The sequence below is a fragment of the Notamacropus eugenii genome, chromosome 4 (genome assembly GCF_028372415.1).
Source record: "Notamacropus eugenii isolate mMacEug1 chromosome 4, mMacEug1.pri_v2, whole genome shotgun sequence".
Taxonomy (NCBI): domain Eukaryota; kingdom Metazoa; phylum Chordata; class Mammalia; order Diprotodontia; family Macropodidae; genus Notamacropus; species Notamacropus eugenii.
This window is the reverse complement of record NC_092875.1, coordinates 73,760,133-73,779,527: the sequence shown is the minus strand read 5'-3', so window position 1 is coordinate 73,779,527 and position 19,395 is coordinate 73,760,133. Positions and strand designations below refer to the sequence as shown.

Genomic DNA, 19,395 nt, shown 5'->3' with positions numbered 1-19,395 from the left:
ACAACTCCATTGGTATATTGAAGCACACCAATTTAGGGAGAGTGCTTTCTATCTATTACCCCTCACTTTTGTGGGATCACTGACCTACCTCCATGGTGACATGGGTACCCCTAACCATCATATTTGCTTCCAATTCAACTATCCAGGGTAGTGGATGACAAGACCTGGTAAATGTAGGTGCTCTAGTTCCTCCCTTATCAACACCCACAGCTACTAAACACCCCAAAAAGAAAATTCTTAGCACAGTCAAATGACAACATCAGAAATAGATATGGTTTTATTGATGGAAATGATACTAAAGAAGATGCATTGCTCCTTCAATAAAGAGTCATTGGACCTTTCCACCTCCTCTGTAGCTGAACCCACCTGTATGTACTATTTTCTCTATGAGAATGTGAGTTCTTACAAAGCAGGGACTAAATAGCTTTTACATCTGTATCTCTATTACTTAGCCAGTTCTGTGCTGTAAGAGCTTAATATTTGGTTTTTAATTCATTTGTTTTCTGGTTTTACATCTAAAATAAAGGTTACTAACAAGAGGAACAAAGTAATTTATCCCTACAAAATGAATGAACCTTCTTATAGTTATACAATTGGGCAGTTCAAATGAATATAAGAAAGGGAAAAACATACCTAGAATATCACTCCAGAGATTTTCTTCATAATAATAAATAAAGACTTTTCCACTTATTAACAACAATACACTTGAAGCAGAAAAAAGAGCTGCTGATACTTTTGGAGTCATAACCTAATAAAGTTAATGCATATTAATCATATTAATATTATGAAAGCAATATTTCTAGACACATGTGTTCATGCATTTTTTATTATATTTGAAAAGAAAACCAGTTCAAATACTTGGTCTAATAATTTTTATTTACATAACATTGGAAAAGTCACTTAACTTTATTTAGATGTCAGTTTCCTCATCTGTAAAATAAGAAGCAAGGACTAATTGACCTTTAATGTCCCTTTCAGCTCTATATTCTATAGTCCATGGTTGATGACCTAGATTCAGGGGTATGTTGAAGACAAAAGGCTGGCTTTTCCAGGCAAAGCTCTTTCTTGCAACTTTCTGCTCTGCTGCTGATATTATTCTACCCTCCAAACTGGGCTTTCAGAGACTATGCCCAGGAGGAGCTCCTATCTTCCTCCTCAATTATCCCCACTCTCTCACAGATCTTCAGTCTTGCCCTGCCTACTGACTGCTTCCCTTCTCCCTACAAACATAGCCATGTCTCCCTCATTCTCAAAACAAAAAAAAAAACTCCAAACCATCACTCGATCCATCCACCCCTACCAGTTATCTTCTTCTTCACTTCTCCCTTTTCTGGCTAAAATCCTAGAGAAGTCTATCTATAATTGATGCCTCCAATTCCTTGTCTCTTGCTCCTTTAATTCTGCAGTCTGGCTTGCAACATCACCACTTAACTGAAAATGACCTCTTTAAAATTACCAATGATCCCTTATGGATCCTAATGGCCTTTTCTCAGTAATCAAACTTCTTGATTTCTTCTGAGACATCATATTCCAAGTTCTTCATTGCTTTAGAATAGCAGGTGTTAAACCATAATCTTGACTGTGGCTCTGTTATTCTTGAACTCTTTCATTCTGGATGCTTGCAGCTTTTTTTTCTTTTTTGACCAGGAAGTTCTGGAGCTATGATATTCCTAGGAGTTATCATTTTGGGATTTCTTTCAGGAGGTGAGTGGTGGATTCTATTCTTACTTTGCCCCCTGTTTCTAAGTGGTCTGGGAAGTTTTCTTTTAAAATTTCTTGAAATAGGATGTCTGGGTTCTCTCTCTCTCTCTCTCTCTCTCTCTCTCTCTCTCTCTCTCTCTCTATCTCTCTCTTCTTTGGTCATGGCATTCAGATTGTCCAATAGTTCTTAATTTTTTCCTACTTAATCTGTTTTTCAGGTCTGTTGCTTTTTCTATATGACATACTTTAAATTTCTTCTATATTTTTTCAAACTTTTGACTTTGTTTTAATATTTCTTCTTTTCTCATGGAATCATTGGCTTTCTGGTCCATTCTTATTTTCAAGCAATTTGTTGCTTGGGGAAGGTTTTGTACCTCTTGTACTAATGTATTAATTCTGTTTCTATCCATAGCTCTCATTTCTTTTCCAACATCCATAGGTAGAACCATTGGTTACAGCAAATAGAGAAGTTTTGAATGCTGTGGATAAGTTCACTTACCTTGGTAGTGTACCTTCCAGGAATATACACATTGATAATGAGGTTTATGCACACATTACCAGAGCTAGCTCAGCATTTGGGAGGCTCCGAAGGAAAGTATGGGAGAGAAGAGTATCAGGTTGACTACCAAACTAAAGGTCTACAGAGCTGTTGTACTGATCTCATTGCTGTATGCTTGTGAAACATGGATAGTCTACCAATGCCATGTCAGAAAACTGAATCACTTACTTTTGAATTGTCTTAGGAAGATTCTGAAGGTCATCTGGCAGGATAAGGTACCAAGCACTGAGGTCCTTACTTGAACTAAACTACCAAGCATTCAGATGCTGCTTCTGAGAGTGTAATTCCAATGGGCTGGCCATATTGTTTGAATACAAAATGTATGCTTACCAGAAAAACTTATTTCATGGAGAACTCACACAGGGCAAGTGTTCACATGGTGGTTAGAAGAAGCGATACAAGGACACTCTCAAGGTCTTCCTTAAGAACTTTGGAATTGATTGTGTGACATGGGAGACACTGGCATGGGACTGTTCAGCATGGGGTGCCCACATCAGAGAAGGTGCTACATTCTATGAGCAAAGTAGAATTGAAACAGCTCAAAGGAAACACAAGATGTATAAATTTAGAGTATCCACCCAAAATGTTCACATGGACTATTTGTGCCTGACCTATGGTAGAGCATTCTGAGCTCGTATTGGTCTGAACCATCACAGTTGGGCACATTGAAACTTGACTTTAGCATAGTCATTTTGGTCCTCTTCAAGAATGAAGGACAATGAAAAGGAATAGCAAGTTGCACATAATAGATTTGCAGTTTCATGTGTAATGATCTTTTTTTTTTTACTAGTTTATGGAAATGTTTGTTTTATTTCATAAATTAAAAATAAAATAAAAAAAGACCAATGCAAAAAGAAGAGAATGTCTCTTAAAACAAAGCCTAAGAGAAAACTGCAGCTTGAATACAAACTCAAACAGAATTCATGGAAGAAAGGAAATGAATTTTAAAAAGGGTTTAAAAATATCATTATAAATGAAATAAAACAAGCATTTTCATAACATAGTAGAAAAAAAAAGATGATTACACATGAAACTGCAAATCTATTATATGCAATTTGCTATTCTTTTTAAATATATAATAGAGTTATCATGTTAACTTTCTTTTTCCCTTTTTTTCTCCCTCCCCATCCCACTGTAGAGAGAGCTACCATTAGACACAAATATATGTGTGGGTGTGTATATATGTATGTATATGTACATATATGTAAAATTATTATATATGTATTGTTTATCAGTTATTTCTCCATATTCAGGTAATGTCTTCCTTCATAGGTCCTTCGTAATTAATTTGGGTATTTATAATAGTCAAAATGACTTAGTTGTTCAAAGTTGTCCTTAAGAATATTGCTGTCACTGTATACAATGTTCTCTTGGTTCTGCTCATTTCATTCTTCATTATTTGATGCACTCAGGAAAATGTTGACAATCCATCTTCCCTTGTATATCTGAAGTTTCCTAAGACAATGTTTCTCTCTTTCTACATATATGGAATTAGTCCTGAAAACAGTATGTAAACATTCATGTTCTCTTTTGAGGAAAGTAGGCAGCTAAGTAGTACAATGAATAGAGTGCTAGGCCTGGATTCAGAAAGATACAAATTCAAATTCAGCCTTAGCTATTTGCGAACTATGTGACCCTGAGCAAGTCATTTAACCTGTTTTCCTCAATTTCCTCAGTACTAACATGGAGATAATAATAGCATCTACCTCCTAGAACTGTTATGAAGACCAGATGAGATATTACTTGTAAGGCACTTCTCTCAGTGAAGACTTAGAAGCACCTACATCCAATAATGTTATTCAATTACAAAAATCAATCATTTTACCCACATGCAAAAAAAATGATCCACATTAAACATGAAGGAACAATAAGAGGATAACAACTTGACTGAAGACTATTTCTTTCTGAATTCAACTGAACAACAAGTGAGAAGAACAAAGATAATAATTACTCATGTGGACATAAGTTTTCTGTTTTACAAAGCATTTTTTTTCTTACAATAACCCTATGAGCTTTCCCCCAGATCATTAAATAAAAATATTACCTTAAACTTCCTGGGAAAGTTAAGTGGAACTAGGCTTCTATGAAAATTATCTCGGGTTAAAAAAAGTCTCTTTCTGAAAGAAACAATAAATGAGATAAATGAAGATATTTTCAGCAAAAAAAAGTAACTGAAATACTAGAATGAGATACTACTTAAGTTTTTTTAAAACTAGGAACTATCTGGTCTTTTAAAATATAACAAGGAGCTTTTAAAACGTGTTTTGAGTTTTCACATCACAATAATCTGCCAATATTCTCCACTATTTTCACTCAATAAGCCCTTTTCTATAACAAAGAGAAGTAAACACAACCAATGAAGTGACTAAATCTTACCATGTATGTGAGATTTTGTCTTACAGTTCCCACTTCTGTACTAAAAGGAGAAAGGCATGTTTCTTCATCTCCTTTGGGGGGCCAAGATTGGTCATTACTATCACTCAATGTTTGGCTCTGTTTTAATGGAACCATTTAATTAGAAGAGGATTTTTAAAAAATTGAGTGAAATAGGATATTGACTTCTTGACCTAACATTACCATTTTGGTAAAACTCTCAAATTCACCAAGAGAACATTACAATAAATGGTATGGGATTGGAAGAAACCATGTGCCTTGGCTAAGTCAATAACATATTTTGTACAAGGTAAGAAATATATCCTAAAGGGGAAGAGTAAAAGCTTGACTTGCTTGACCTCTCCCCCAAACCCCTCCAAATACCTGTAAAAAATGACTCTAAACAATTCTAGAGCTACAGAACACACAAAATGACAGGGTGAAACAAATCCCCATCCCAAGACAACCTGGAAGGTTGACAGGAAAGGTATATCGTACCAGACTGGGAGTGGAGCAGAGTCTGGCATGGGTCATGCCAGAACAGACAGGACTGGAGCAGGCCTCATGGACTGAATCACAGTCAGCTGTGGTGGTTTCCAGACTTCTTGACCCACTAATGTCAAAGACAGCATGGAAGGTCAGTGGGAAAACTCTATGGGACCTGGGTAAAAGAAGAGTATGGTCTGGCTGGGGTCTGGTCCCAGCCCCAGAGTGGCTATAATGGTTATTTAAGTGGGAAGATCTTTCCCATTCATTAATAGGCCCATGTGACCTGCTTAAATTACACGGAAGCCTAAGTCACATGGTGGGAGGAGCATACTGAATGAGTGGAACAGGAAGGGTGGAGAAGAACTGGGAGGAAATTGGTGAGAGTGGTTAGAGAGGAGGAGAGAGGACATGGGAAGGCAGGCAGAGCTAGTCTTCTGAGTGTTTGCTTGTGGGAAAGCCCTGGCAGGGGGTGAGGCAAAAGGCTTGGGAATGGCTAATGTGTATTGACTTCTTGGTTATTATCATAGATTTGGCTTTCTGGTGTCTGAATAAATGTTTTTCTTCTGCCTTCTATATGGAGAATCTGTTATACTTTGTAATTCAGAATTTTCCTGGCATATTCACAGTCACCCTCAGTGCTGTGAATATTGCCTTGGCGATACCGTGGTGGAGGTGCTGGTGGTGGTGGTAAAGGCAATAGCAGCAGCAGTTGCTTCTGGAGCTCTGGCCCACAGATGATGGGGGATCAAGCAGCTGATATAAACCCCTGAAGCCTGGAACAGTACACCCACACCCATGGGAAGCAGAGTCCTACTTTGATAAAGAGTTAGAAAGTCAAGTATTTGGCTGGGAAGATGAGCAAGCAATGTTAATAAAAACCTCAGACTATAGGATCTTATTTTGGTGACAGAAGATTAAAACATAAAACCAAAAAAAGACAACAAATTCAAAGCTCCTACATCAAAAGCCTTCAAGAAAAATATGAATTTGATGCAAGCCATGGAAGAGCTCAAAAAGATTTTGAAAATTAAATAAAAGAAGTAGAGGAAAAATTGGGAAGAGAAATGAGAGGGATGCAAGAAAATTATGAAAAATGAGTCAATGCTTGCTAAAGGAGACCCAAAAAATACTGAAGAAAATGACATCTTAAAAGATAGACTGGGCAGAGCCAAGATGGCAGAGTAGAAAGATGCACATACACTAGCTTTTCCCCCACAGCCCATAAAATACCTGTAAAGAAAGACTCTCAACAAATTCTAGAGCAGCAGAAGTCACAGAACAAAGGAGTGGAGGAGATTTCCAGCCCAGGGTGACCCAAAAGGCCGATGGGAAAGGTCTGTCACACTGGATGTGGAGTGGAACCCAGCCCAACCTTGGCTGTGTGGTATAGTGCCAGGGTAATTAGAATATTTGGCACTTTGGGATGGGGGAGGGGAAAGATGGGGAGAAAATTTGGAACTCAAAATTTTGTAGAAATAAATGTTGAAAACTTAAATAAATTTAAATAAAAAACAAAAAAAATTTTAAAAAAGCTCACAAAGTTGTAACCTGCTATGTTGTTTTCAAAACTAATTCATCCAGGATCAAGGAAGATAAATACAGAGAGGTAAAGGACTGGAGATGCCATATGTTTATGGCCACATAGCACAGATAGCAACATGAGACAGCAACCACAGATCACTGCCACTATTTTCTCCCTTACTCAGAGGCCCATAGCAGTTCTGGCCTCACTTGCAGGGAAGAAAGAAAGTTCATCTGTTTGAACCCTGTGTATACATAGTCATTTTCAACTTAACTAATTAAACATCTTTCATAACCAGGAAGTAAGCTGACAGGATGCAGAGACTTGTATCAGAGGTTTGCTGGGAAAGGCTTAACAATTGGTTTTCTGAAGAAATAATGTATGTACAACACACTTTTCAGTTATTTCTGAATTATTAACATGACAATCAATAAATCAAGTCCTGCCTCAAAAAAAAAAATGATTACCGTATTACTAAATTTTTCAGCTTGTTATAAGACCTGCCAGTTTGCTTTCCACTACCATAGCCTTGAAGAGTAGGACTTTTAATAGAAGCTCATTAATTATAGAATTAGATGAAAATTATAAATGAAATGTATTTTCTGAAGTCCCTCTTGGCTCTAGATTTGTGATCCTTAAGATCCACAAACTTGGAGTCATCTCACATATACAGTATTTTCTTCCATGAGAATGAAAAACTGAATTATAAATAAGAGCAGATTTTGTCCCACCTGTGGAAGTATCAACGAACAGTTTGACATGCTTCCAGAACTCTTAAAGCCAAAAAAATGAAGAAAATCAATACTGGAGACAGTCACACTCTTAGTCACAAAGAGGAAAGTAGGCCAATCTCTTTGTTTTCTAGTCTCTTTTCTTCCTGATGACTTAGGATGACAGAAGGGCTACTAAAATTAAGTTATATATAGCTATGATGACATTCTGCTTGCAATTTCTCTAGTTCCCTTTGTATATTCAAAATTTGTGCCCTTTTTTTGTAATGCTACATATATCAATATATCTACTAGGAACTACTGAATTCAATACTTTAAGAATAAAACTTTTGAAAATAAAAAAAAATAGACTAACCCAAATGGCAAAAGAGGCCCAAAAACTCAGTGAGGAGAAGAATGCCTTAAAAAGCAGAACTGGCCAAATAGAAAAGGAGGTTCAAAAGTTCACTAAAGAAAAGAAGTCCTTAAAAATTAGAATGGAGCAAATGGAAGCCAATGACTTTATGAAAAATCAAGAAATTATAAAACAGAACCAAAAGAATAAAAAAAAAGAAGAAAATATGAAATATCTTATTGGAAGAACCACTAACCTGGGAAATAGATCCAGGAGAGAGAATTTTAAAATTATTGAACTACCAAATGCCTTAGCATACACATTCATAAAAGAAACATTGTCTAAGCTACAAGACATCACAGAGAGTAACACAACAGTGACAAGTGATTTAAATATCCCTCTATCAACTTTGGATAAGTCTAACATAAAGATAAACAAAAGGGGAAATAAGAGACTGAACAAATTGCTGGAGACACTAGAGTTAAAAGATTTGGTATTTTCTAAATGGGTATTTTCTAAAAGAATATACATATTTTCTAAATGGGTATTTTCTAAAAGAATATACATATTTTTCTTCACCACATGAATTTTTTGCAAAATTGATCCTCTACTAGGTCACAGAGATATTGTAAACAAATGTGATAAGGCAGAAATAGTTAATACATCGTTTACAGACCATAACACACAATAAAAATAATAATTGGTTATGGGACCACAAACAAACACAGACTCAAATTTAGACTTAACAACGAAATCCTAAATAATAAGTGGGTTAAAGAACAAGTCATAGAAACAATTAATAACCATGTAAAAGAAAAAGATAGGGCAACTGGGTGGAACAGTGGATACAGTGCTAGCTCAAGAGTCAGGAGAACCTGAGTTCAAATGTGGTCTCAGACACTTATTAGCTGTGTGACTCTGGGCAAGTCACTTAACCCTGTTTGTCTCAGTTTCCTCTTTTATAAAATGATGTGGAGACAGAAATAGAAAATCTTTGCAAAGGAAACCCCAAATAGATTCATGAATAGTTGGACACAATGAAAGGAAGGAAGGAAGGAAGGAAGGAAGGAAGGAAGGAAGGAAGGAAGGAAGGAAGGAAGGAAGGAAGGGAGGAAAAAAATAATAATGATGAAACAACGTAACAAAATTTCTTGGACACAGGTAAAGCAGTCCATAGGGAGAAAATCACATCCTTACACATATATATTAACAAACTATAAAAAGAGAGGATTATAAGTGAATGTGCATTTAAAAATTAGAAAGTCAACAAATAAAATAACCACACAAGAGGAAAATTTTAAAGTAGAGAGTAAATAGATAAATTGGATGAGTGAAAACAAGAACTAGCCTGAACTCTCCCCCAAACCCCTTCAAATACATTTAAAAAGTGACTCAGAAAAATTCTAGAGTTGCGTAACTCACAGAGACAGAAATGAGGCAGATTTCCAGCCCAAGACAACCTGGAAGGTCTACACAAAAAGTCTGTTGCACCAGGTTAAGAGAGTGATGGGGCATTAATGATAGACACCTAAAAGGCCTTGGACTTTCCCTTATGGCCCAAGTCCATGGCATTCTCCTGGAATCACCCAGGCCTTCCCAGTTAATAATCATTTCTTTTTTTTTTCTGTCTGTATCTCAAATTTTGTTAATTTGTTTTCAATTTTCTACAATCATTTTCATAAGTCTTAGATTTTCTCCCCCTCTTTCTCACCTCCCTCCCTGAGACAGCATGCAATCTTATATGGGTTCTACACATAAAATTCTTATTAAGCACATTTTGACATTAGTCCTGTTGCATATAAGAATTAAAATGAACGGGGAAAACCATGAGAAAAATCCAAACAAAACAAAACATAACACAAGAGAAAATATTCTGCTGCTTCATTCTGCATTCCAATTCCATAGTTCTTTCTATGGATGTGGATGGCATTTTGCCTCAAGAGTCCTTTGGGAATATTTTAGGTCCTTGCCTTGCTGTGAAGGGCTAAGTCTACCAGAAAAATTTCCTGCACATTGTGGTTGTTACTGTGTACAATGATCTCCTGGTTCTGCTCTTTTCACTAAGCATCAGTTCATATAAGTCCTTCCAGGCCTCTCTGAAGTCTTCCTGTTCATCATTTCTTATAGCACAATAGTATTCCATTACATTCATATATCACAACTTGTTAAGTCATTCCCCACTTGATGGGCATCCCTTCGATTTCCACTTCTTGGCCACCACAAAGAGAGCTGCTATAAATACTTTTGCACATGTGGGGTTCTTTCCCATTTTTATGATTTCTTTGGGATACAGTCCTAGAAGCGATATTGCTGGATCAAAGGGTATGGTATATTTTTGTAGCTCTTTGGGCATAGTTCCAAATCGCTCTCCAGAATGGTTAGATTAACTCGCAGTCCATAACAGTCGTGTTGTGTAAGACTAACTATATTTCCCTCCATCCTATTCTGCCCCCCATTTCTTCTATTCTCTCTTTTGACCCTGTCCTTCCCCGAGAGTGTTGACTTCTAATTGCTCCCTCCTCCCATTGCCCTCCCTTCCATCATCCCCTGACCCTGCTTATCCCCTTCTCCCCCACTTTCCTGTATTGTAAGATAGGTTTTCACACCAGTATGAGTGTGCATTTTATTCCTTCCTTTAGTCGAATGTGATGAGAGTAAGCTTCATGTTTTTTCTCTCACCTCCCCTCCTTTTCCCTCCACTGAAAAGTCTTTAACTTGCCTCTTTTATGAGATAATTTGCCCCATTCCATTTCTCCTCCCAATATATTTCTCTCTCACCCCTTAATTTCACTTTTTAAAGATATGATCCCATCCTATTCAACTCACCCTGTGCTGTGTGTGTGTGTGTGTGTGTGTGTGTGTGTGTGTAATCCCACCATCTACCCAGAAACTGAAAAAAGTTTCAAGAGTTACAAATATTGTCTTTCCATGTAGGAACATAAACAGTTCAACTTTAGTAAGTCCCTTATGATTTCTCTTTCCTGTTTACCTTTTCATGCTTCTCTTGATTCTTGTGTTTGAACGTCAAATTTTCTTTTTAGCTCTGGTCTTTTCATCAAGAATGCTTGAAAGTCCTCTATTTCATTTTTGAAAGAACATTTTTTTCCCCTGAAATATTATACTCAGTTTTGCTGGGTTGATAATTCTTGATTTTAGTCCTAGTTTCTTTGACTTCTGGAATATAGTATTCCACGCCCTTTGATCCCTTAATGTAGAGGCTGCTAGATCTTGTGTTATCCTGATTGTATTTCCACAATACTCAAATTGTTTCTTTCTAGCTGCTTGCAATATTTTCTCCTTGACCCGGGAACTCTGGAATTTGGCCACAATGTTCCTAGGCGTTTCTCTTTATGGATCTCTTTCAGGAGGTGATTGGTGGATTCTTTCAATATTTATTTTGCCTCCTGGTTCTAGAATATCAGGGCTGTTTTCCTTGATAATTTCATGAAAGATGATGTGTAGGCTCTTTTTTTTTTTATCATGGCTTTCAGGTAGTCCCATAATTTTTAAATTGTCTCTCCTGAATCTATTTTCCAGGTCAGTTGTTTTTCCAATGAGATATTTCACATTATCTTCCATTTTTTCATTCTTTTGATTTTGTTTTGTGATTTCTTGGTTTCTCATAAAGTCATTAGCCTCCATCTGTTCCATTCTAATTTTGAAAGAACTATTTTCTTCAGTGAGCTTTTGAACCTTTTCCATTTGGCTAATTCTGCTTTTGAAAGCATTCTTCTCCTCATTGGCTTTTTGAACCTCTTTTGCCAATTGAGTTAGCCTATTTTTCAAGGTGTTATTTTCTTCAGCATTTTTTTGGGTCTCCTTTAGCAAGCTGTTGACCCACTTTTCATGATTTTCTTGCATCTCTCTCATTTATCTTCCCAATTTTTCCTTCACCTTTCTTACTTGATTTTCAAAATCCTTTTTGTGCTCTTCCATGGCCTGAGACCATTGAATATTTATTTTGGATGTTTGGGATACAGAATCCTTGACTTTTATGTCTTTCCCTGATGGTAAGCATTGTTCTTCCTCACCCGAAAGGATGGGAGAAGATATCTGTTCACCAAGAAAGTAACCTTCTACAGTCTTATTTTTTCCCCTTTTGGGGGCATTTTCCCAACCAGTTACTTGACTTTTGGGTCCTTTGTCAAGAGTAGGGTATACTCTGGGAATCTGTAAGATATCAGTTCCTCCAAAGTGGCACAATCAAGAGTGTACACTGGTCTGGGAGCAGGTAGAGATTTTTGCGTCCAGAATCTTAGCAGTTTCCTCTCCACAGCCACCTGGCCTCCAGTTCCACCAAGCCACTGGGGGCTGAGATTCAGATAAGCTGCATGGGCAGGGCTGTCATTCAGTGTGAGATAAAGATCAGCTCCCTCAGGGCCTCTACACAGGGGTGAGGTAAGAATTGGCTGCTCAGTGCCTCCAGGGATTTTACGATCCAACAGTGGATGCTGGCTGGGGCTGTTGTGGGAACTGATGCTGCCTGCCCGATGTGGCCTCTGTGGCCACTGCCTGAGGCTGGAGCTATGGGAAGGCCCTTCTCCCTTCCCAACCAGCTGAAAAAACCCTGTCACTGACCTTTGGCACCTGTGGGTTGAGGGACCTGCGAACCGCTGCTACTGTGACTGAGGATTTGTTGCTACTGCGACTGCGGTGTCTTCCTCCCAGAGCCACGCTGCAGGACCAAGGCTGGGCTGGGCTATGCCCCGCATCCGTTGCAACAGACGTTTCCCGTGGGCCTTTCAGGTCACCCTGGGCTGCAAATCTCCTCTACTCTGTTGTTCTCTGCTCGGGGTCAGGGCCCGAGCCCCTTGGGGTCCCCCTGACCAACAGGTCTCTGACCAGCAGTACCTGTCAGTCTGGGTTGAGTGAACTGTAAGCATTGAAGGAGGCAGGAGACAAGATGATAAACAACTCCATTTATTCAGGTGAGAGTCAGGGTTTATAAGGGCTGTAACCACCAATCACATGCAGGCTGAGCTCATCCCATTACTTCACCATCTCATGACTATCCCACGTCCTTACTCCCTCAGTAAGTAACAAAGCTTATCTTGTTCCTGAAGCTAGTTCCTGGGTTCCCAGGCCCAACTGTAACTTTACTGTACAGAACATCAGTATCTGCAGGAACATCAGGTTCCAGAGTCATGGAGAGCTCTGCCAGGGTTTGAGTAAGCACAAGTCCCACAGGAATAGGCTTTGCCTCAGTTATGGCCTTGCTCACGGGACTCGCACCCCCCTGGGCCCTCTACAGTTCTCCACTTCTACTGCTCCAGAATTTGTTGAGAGTCCCTCTCCACAGGTATTTTATGGGCTGTGTGGGGAGAGCCCACATATGTGTGTCTTTCTATTCCACCATCTTGGCTCTGCCCCCAAACTTTATCATTATTAAGGCAGTTAAAAGGAAGTGGATAGAAAGCCAGGACTGGAGTCAGGAAGACTCATCTTCTGGAATTCAAATCTGGCCTCAGACACTTACTAGCTGTGTGACCCTGGATAAATCACTTAACCCTGTTTGCCTTAGTTTCTTCAACTGAAAAAAATGAGCTGAAGAAGGAAATGGCCACTATTCCAGTATCTTTATCAAGTAAAACCCAAAGGGTATCATGAAGAGTAAGATGCTGCTAAATGAGTGAACAATAGCAAAAAAAAGGTTACATAGGCAACGGGCATGGACGTGAGTCATTTATGTTGGAATGATCTCTAAAAAAAATGAAGGGGTAAGAAAGAGGGATTCAATGGAAGGGGGAAGGAAGAAGTAGAAAATTGTCTCACATAAAAGAGACACACAAGGAAGAGGTTTTATAGTGAAAGGGAAAATGGGGGGTAAGGGGTGGGTAAGGTAGAAGGCAATTCCTGAACCTCCTTAAAGAGGGAAGAATATGTGTGTGTGTGTGTGTGTGTGTGTATTCACTCAGTTGTGTGCAGAAGTACAACTTACCCAATAGTGAAAGAGGAGGGGAAAGAGATAAAAGAAAAGGGGGAATTGATAAAAAGAAGGACAGATTAAAGTAGGCAGTTGTTAGATGGAAAATAGACTTTCGAGGAGGCACAGGATAAAAAGAGTAAGAGGGAAAGAAATAGAAGAAAATAAGATGGAGGAAAATATGCAGTAATCAAAACTATGAATTGTGAATGGGATGAGCTCACGTATAAAACGGTAGTAGATAAGAGAATGGATTTTAAACTAGAATCTAACAATATTTTGTTTACAAGATACGCACTTGAAACAGAAACACCCACACAGAGTTAAAATAAAGACTAGAGAAGAATCTAATATGCCTCAGCTGAAGTAAAAAAAGACAGGAGAATCAATCATGATTTCAGACAAAGCAAAAGCAAATATGAACCTAATTAAAAGAAATAATCAGGGAAACTAAATTATGCTAAAAAGGTATCATAGACAATGAAGTGAGAAAAATTTATATTACACTATTAATAACTGTGAAAAACTTGCTCACTCTAGAAAGAACAGTACTCATTGCCGAAGCCAGGAAAACTCTCATTTTAATTTACATTCGTTTTACATTCCTAGTGAATGGGTAACTCCCTATTGCAGTAAGCTTGTTCAGATAAATGCAAAGCTATTTATGCTCTGTTTCCAATTTACCCTTCAGATTTATAGATAAGGGAAGAATTAATGACTAATAAAATAACAGAATCACAAAAGATAAATTGAACAATTTGATTATAATTTGATTACATAGATAAATTTATAATTATATATAATAATATAAATAAGTTAATGATTTGATCATATAAAATCTAAAATGTTTTGTACAAATAAATCTAATGTAGGTAAAAGGGAAACAACTGGGGGAAAAAAATCTTTGTAGCAAGTTTATCTGATAAAAGCATTATGTCCAAGATAAATAAGGAACTTATCTAACTATATTTGGGGGAGGGGATGTAATCAGGGTTAAGCAATGTCATGTCCTAGATCAGTTTTGAACTCAGATCCTCCTGACTCCAGGACCAGTGCTCTATCCACTGTACCACCTAGCTGCCCTAGAACTTAATTAATTTTGTGAGACTAAAGGTCATCTCCCAATAGATTAGTCAAAAGATTTCAATAAGTAATATTCAAAGCAAGAAAACTAAATTATCAACAATTTTATAAAATGCTTTAAATCACTAATAATCAGAAAAATGCAAATTAAAGCAACTTGGAGGTTCCATCTCATACCTATTAGACTGGCAAAGGTGACAAATGCTGGAGGGGCTTCAGATAATAGGCACACCAAGGGTCTACTGGTTTAGTCCCTTGAATGGGGTCAGCCATTCTGGGAAAGCAATTTGGCACTCTATCTAAAAAGTTATTAAACTATATATACCCTTAGACCCAGCTATATCCCTACTAGGCACATGTGCCAAAGTATCTAAATACAGAGAAAAACAGGTCCTATAGGCACAAAAAAAATATTTGTGTCAACTCTTTCCACAGTAACCTAAGGAGCATACTCCTATTGAGGAATGGATAAACAAATTGTGGTCTTTTCATCAAGAATTCGTGAAAAATCTGTTGTCTTATAGGTTCATTTTTTTTCTTGTATGATTGTCCTAAAATATGTAAGATAATTTTTTCTTCATGCTAAACATTTTCCATTTACTTTTTGATATATAATCTTCCAAGATTTCTTTTCTTCTATTGTAGTTGCAACATAATATTGTGTGATCTTAATTGTTGTTTTCTTGATACTTGAAATCTTTCTTTCTGACTTGTTTGTCATAGCTTTTCTTGGATCTGGAAGCTCTGGCTCTTGATTAGGACACTTCTAATTAGGACACTTTTTATCTTCACTTTGCCCTCTGGTTCTAACAGTTCCCAGACAATCCTCTTTTATGACTTCTAGAAATGTTATCCAAGTTTTTGTTTAAAGTTGTTTTCAGGGATTCTAAAGATTCTGAAATCCTCTCTCCTCATTTTGTTTTCCCAGTCATTTGTTTTTAATTAGCAGACACCCCACATTTTGATTTTTCATCTTTTGACTGTTCTGATATTTCTTTTTTTAATTTATTTTTATTTTTAATGGTTTACAATCGCTGCCATAAAATTAAGATTTTATCCCCCCCACACCTACCACTACCCCCCTCCCCCCTATGACTGCATACAGTTCTGTATAGGTTCTACATATACTTTCCTATTGAGTACATTTTCACTATAGTCATGTTATGTAGTCGAACTAAAATAAATGGAAGAAATCATATAACAAATCAAAACATGATACACTAAAACACTCATACACCCAAACATGATCTGCTGCATTGTGCAAATGACTTCCATATTTCTTTCTCTGAGTGTGGAAGGCATTTTGCCTTAGAAATCCACCATTGGGATTTTTTTTTTAATAAGTTCTTGCATTATTACGAAATTCCAAGTCTACCAGAAAAAACTCTCGCACACTGTGGTTGTTGCTGTGCACAAAGTTCTCCTGGTTCTGCTCCTTTCACTCAGCATTGTTCTGATATTTCTTGTCCAATGTGAGTCACTAAGTTCTGTTTACTCCAGTCTATATTTAGGGGGTAACTCACTATTGTGTAAGGTTTTCAACTTTCTAGTCTAAGATATTTATTCTCATTTTTCTTCAAGAGTTCTAATTTTATTTTTACATATTTTGGGGATTTTTTTATCTAATCTTAAAATCTTTGTGACCAGGCCATTCTTTTTTCTGTATTTGTACTTGTTGTGAAGTTTTTCTTATCTTCTGAGTTTACCTCCTGGGCTTCTCTTAACCTACAGTATTCTTTCTTCATATTTTGAACTTTCTTCTTTTCACTCATGTCTCCAGCTCCAGTTTCTAAACTGGGACTTTGGCTAAAGCCATACATTTGTCCCCTTCCAGCAGTCTTCAATGGGGCCTCCAGGACTTATCATATATCCTTTGCAGTATAGATACCACTGCTATATAGATACTACTGCTGCTGCCTTGCTACAATTCTGAATCGGGTGGTTGGATCCTGGTACCCATCCTTGCCCTCTTCCACAGCTCTGATTCAAGATAGGGTGACTCCCAACAGACCCACTGTCTTTAAGCCCCATTTGCTGGAGCTTGCATTGGCTTTAGGACATGATGGTGAGCCCCAGAGTCATCTTCTTTCATAATCCTGGGAGGAGACTGCTATTATTTCTCTGTTTTTATTGAATCTCTACTTCACTGGTGCTCTTTTTCATCTTCTCTAAGATGGTTCTCAGAAGTGCCCTAATAGGATTTTGTGACCAATATTCCATAGTAGACCATATCTTTACTATCATATTACTGACTGAAACATGTAGAAAATACAAAATTCCACTGTTTGTAAACTAGTAATTGATTCAGTAGAGCAAAAAAGCTGCCCTAAAGGTGCTCCTTATGCATAAGTCAAACTTATATTACTTAAAAGCAATATCAGAGATAACGTTGTTTCATGAATAGTTAATCATTAATATGAAGCAAGAGGTAAGACAAAGAAATGTATGCTCCCTGTAAATACAAATGTGCTTACAATTGTCATGGAGAAGATCTTACATTTGTCCTTTGTTTTCAAAAAGGACCATAATGGAGGAACTCCCCATCCAAATGTGTTGGGGTACAGATAATATCATGCTGATTTATATAAAGTCCTGAAACACTGCAGAACTTCCTGGATTAAATCTATAACCACTGCAAAGAGTCTGAATTGACTATCCACAAGAGAAAAACTAAATAGATGAAGAATGTCTATTGTTTGGATAATGATATGCAATTATACAGACAACCTAGGGAGAGCAGTATATCTATCTCAGACACTGCAAATAGACAATGATGTGATCCCAGAATTGAGCAGGATTGTAAAAGTGGATTGTATTGACTTTGGGAAATTTTAAAATTCTTTTAATGATGGTAAACTTTTCCCTGAAACAAAAGCTCATTTGAAAAAATATCAATGTACTTTGAATGCTGTTGTGTGGATGTGAGTCACGAAATACTATTGTCTCCACAGAACTGAAATTGAGGATCACCCAGGGACAACGGAGAGGTTTGTAGACTGCAACAAGGCAACAAACATTTATTAAACACCTACTATGTGCCAGGCTCTATACTAAGCACTGGGGATAAAAAAAAAAAAGGCAGAATCAAGTCCTTATCTCAAAGGGCTCACAATCTATTGGGAGAGACAATATGAAAGTATTGATTTAGAGACAAAATATATATAGGAGAAACTGGACATAATCAATAGAAAGGAAGGACTAGAATGAAGGGAGGGCTTCATGCTGAAGGTCAGATTTTAGGTAAGACTTGAAGGAAGCCAGGGAAACCAGAAGGTAGAGACAAAAAAGAGAACTCTAGGAATGGGAGACAGCCAGTAAAAGTGTATGGAGTCAGAAGATGAAGTGTCATTTGTGACAATGTATAAGGAGACCAGGGTAACAAGAGGGAATATGTGGAGAGGAGTAAGGCATAAAAAGACTGGAAATATAAGACACACTATAAATACATTATGAAAAACAATTAGAATAAAGGCTAATACCAAGAGTAAATAGATAATACCAAGATATGTAGAACTAGGAAAAAAAAAAAAAAGATGGACCAGTCTCATGATGAGGGCTAGGGAAAACAGACTTGCTATCCTTGCAAAGGCAAAGGAAAACAAGGAACCCTCTCCTCTTCCCTCCCTCCCCAATACTGAGGGATCCCTCTCTTGTAAACTTAGAGAAGAATAGGGTCAAAAGATTTACAGGATGTGCAGGCATGGTTGACTTGCAATTTGTATTGTTGGAAGGAAAATCTCCATGAATGAGATCATGGATCCATGGGCATATTGAGTGTTTGAGGGAAATAAATCCATGAGGCTTATAGTTTCACCAATGGAGAACCAAGACAGACTCTGGGCATTATAATAAAATCCTCATTCCCTTCTCTAATGAGAATTTTAAATACTGAGAATATATTTTCTTCGCATCACCTGGGTACATGCTGGCGTAAAGAACCTTTCCCTAAGTGTACCCCCCCTCCAAATTTATGTCACCCAGGAGAATGTCTCATCTTGTCTCTGTGACAATCCTTATAGTATGGGGAAATGATTTACAGACTGAGGCTGGAAGAGCAAATTCTGAGATTCCAGGAAGGAAATCTCAGATATCTCGCATTCCTTTCATCTATGTTATTATTAGATAGGTGGCTGACCATCCTCTCTTTGTGAATAAGGCAAGGGAAGAGAAAGCATACAATGGAAACTTTTCTCATTGGCACCAGAGATAGGGAAGCAGACAGAATAGAGGGAAAGGTGTCCTTTTTTATTTTTATATTTTAATTCTGTGTCATTCAAGCTAAGTAATCACATATATCATGTGAATTTTTTTTTTTAGTTCATTGACTAGTAATGGCCAGTTGACTTGCATGAGACAGAGACAAGGGCCTTAAAGCTTTATTCATTCCAAGTAACATGTACCCTACCAGCAAGTGGATAGAAATGTGTGTCTCTTACAATGTAGCTAGTATTATGTATACCATGCATTGTATGTGACAAAGAGTGGGTAGCTACTTGTTATAAAGAAGCTAATGACATAAAAAAAGAAAGGCAAACTTGTTAAAGAGGACACATACAACTATCTACAGGGAATAAAGAAGGAATGTGTCCTTATTAAAGAGACTAAAAAGAGGGCATACATCACTTGTGATATGGTATAAAGAAGAGAAGTAGGAAGGTCCCTGAACAGTCAAAAGTAGAA

General features: G+C 37.4%; 1 protein-coding gene across 8 annotated transcripts in view; it reads right to left on the bottom strand.

Annotated features, from left to right (window-relative positions):
* The window catches only part of CATSPERD (cation channel sperm associated auxiliary subunit delta), a 147,557-nt gene that overhangs the window by 109,931 nt on the left and 18,231 nt on the right, over nt 1–19,395 (bottom strand). For 5 of the 8 annotated variants that reach the window (XM_072601918.1, XM_072601915.1, XM_072601917.1 and 2 more), the window contains exons 4-5: nt 4,305–4,377; nt 634–748 (exon numbers count right to left, since the gene is read on the bottom strand). In XM_072601918.1, the coding sequence (XP_072458019.1) occupies nt 634–748; nt 4,305–4,377 (188 nt within the window). Of the gene's footprint in view, nt 1–633; nt 749–2,590; nt 2,773–4,304; nt 4,378–5,131; nt 5,295–19,395 lie in introns of all 8 variants that reach the window. The other 3 variants (XM_072601921.1, XM_072601920.1, XM_072601919.1) reach the window with 3 other exon arrangements.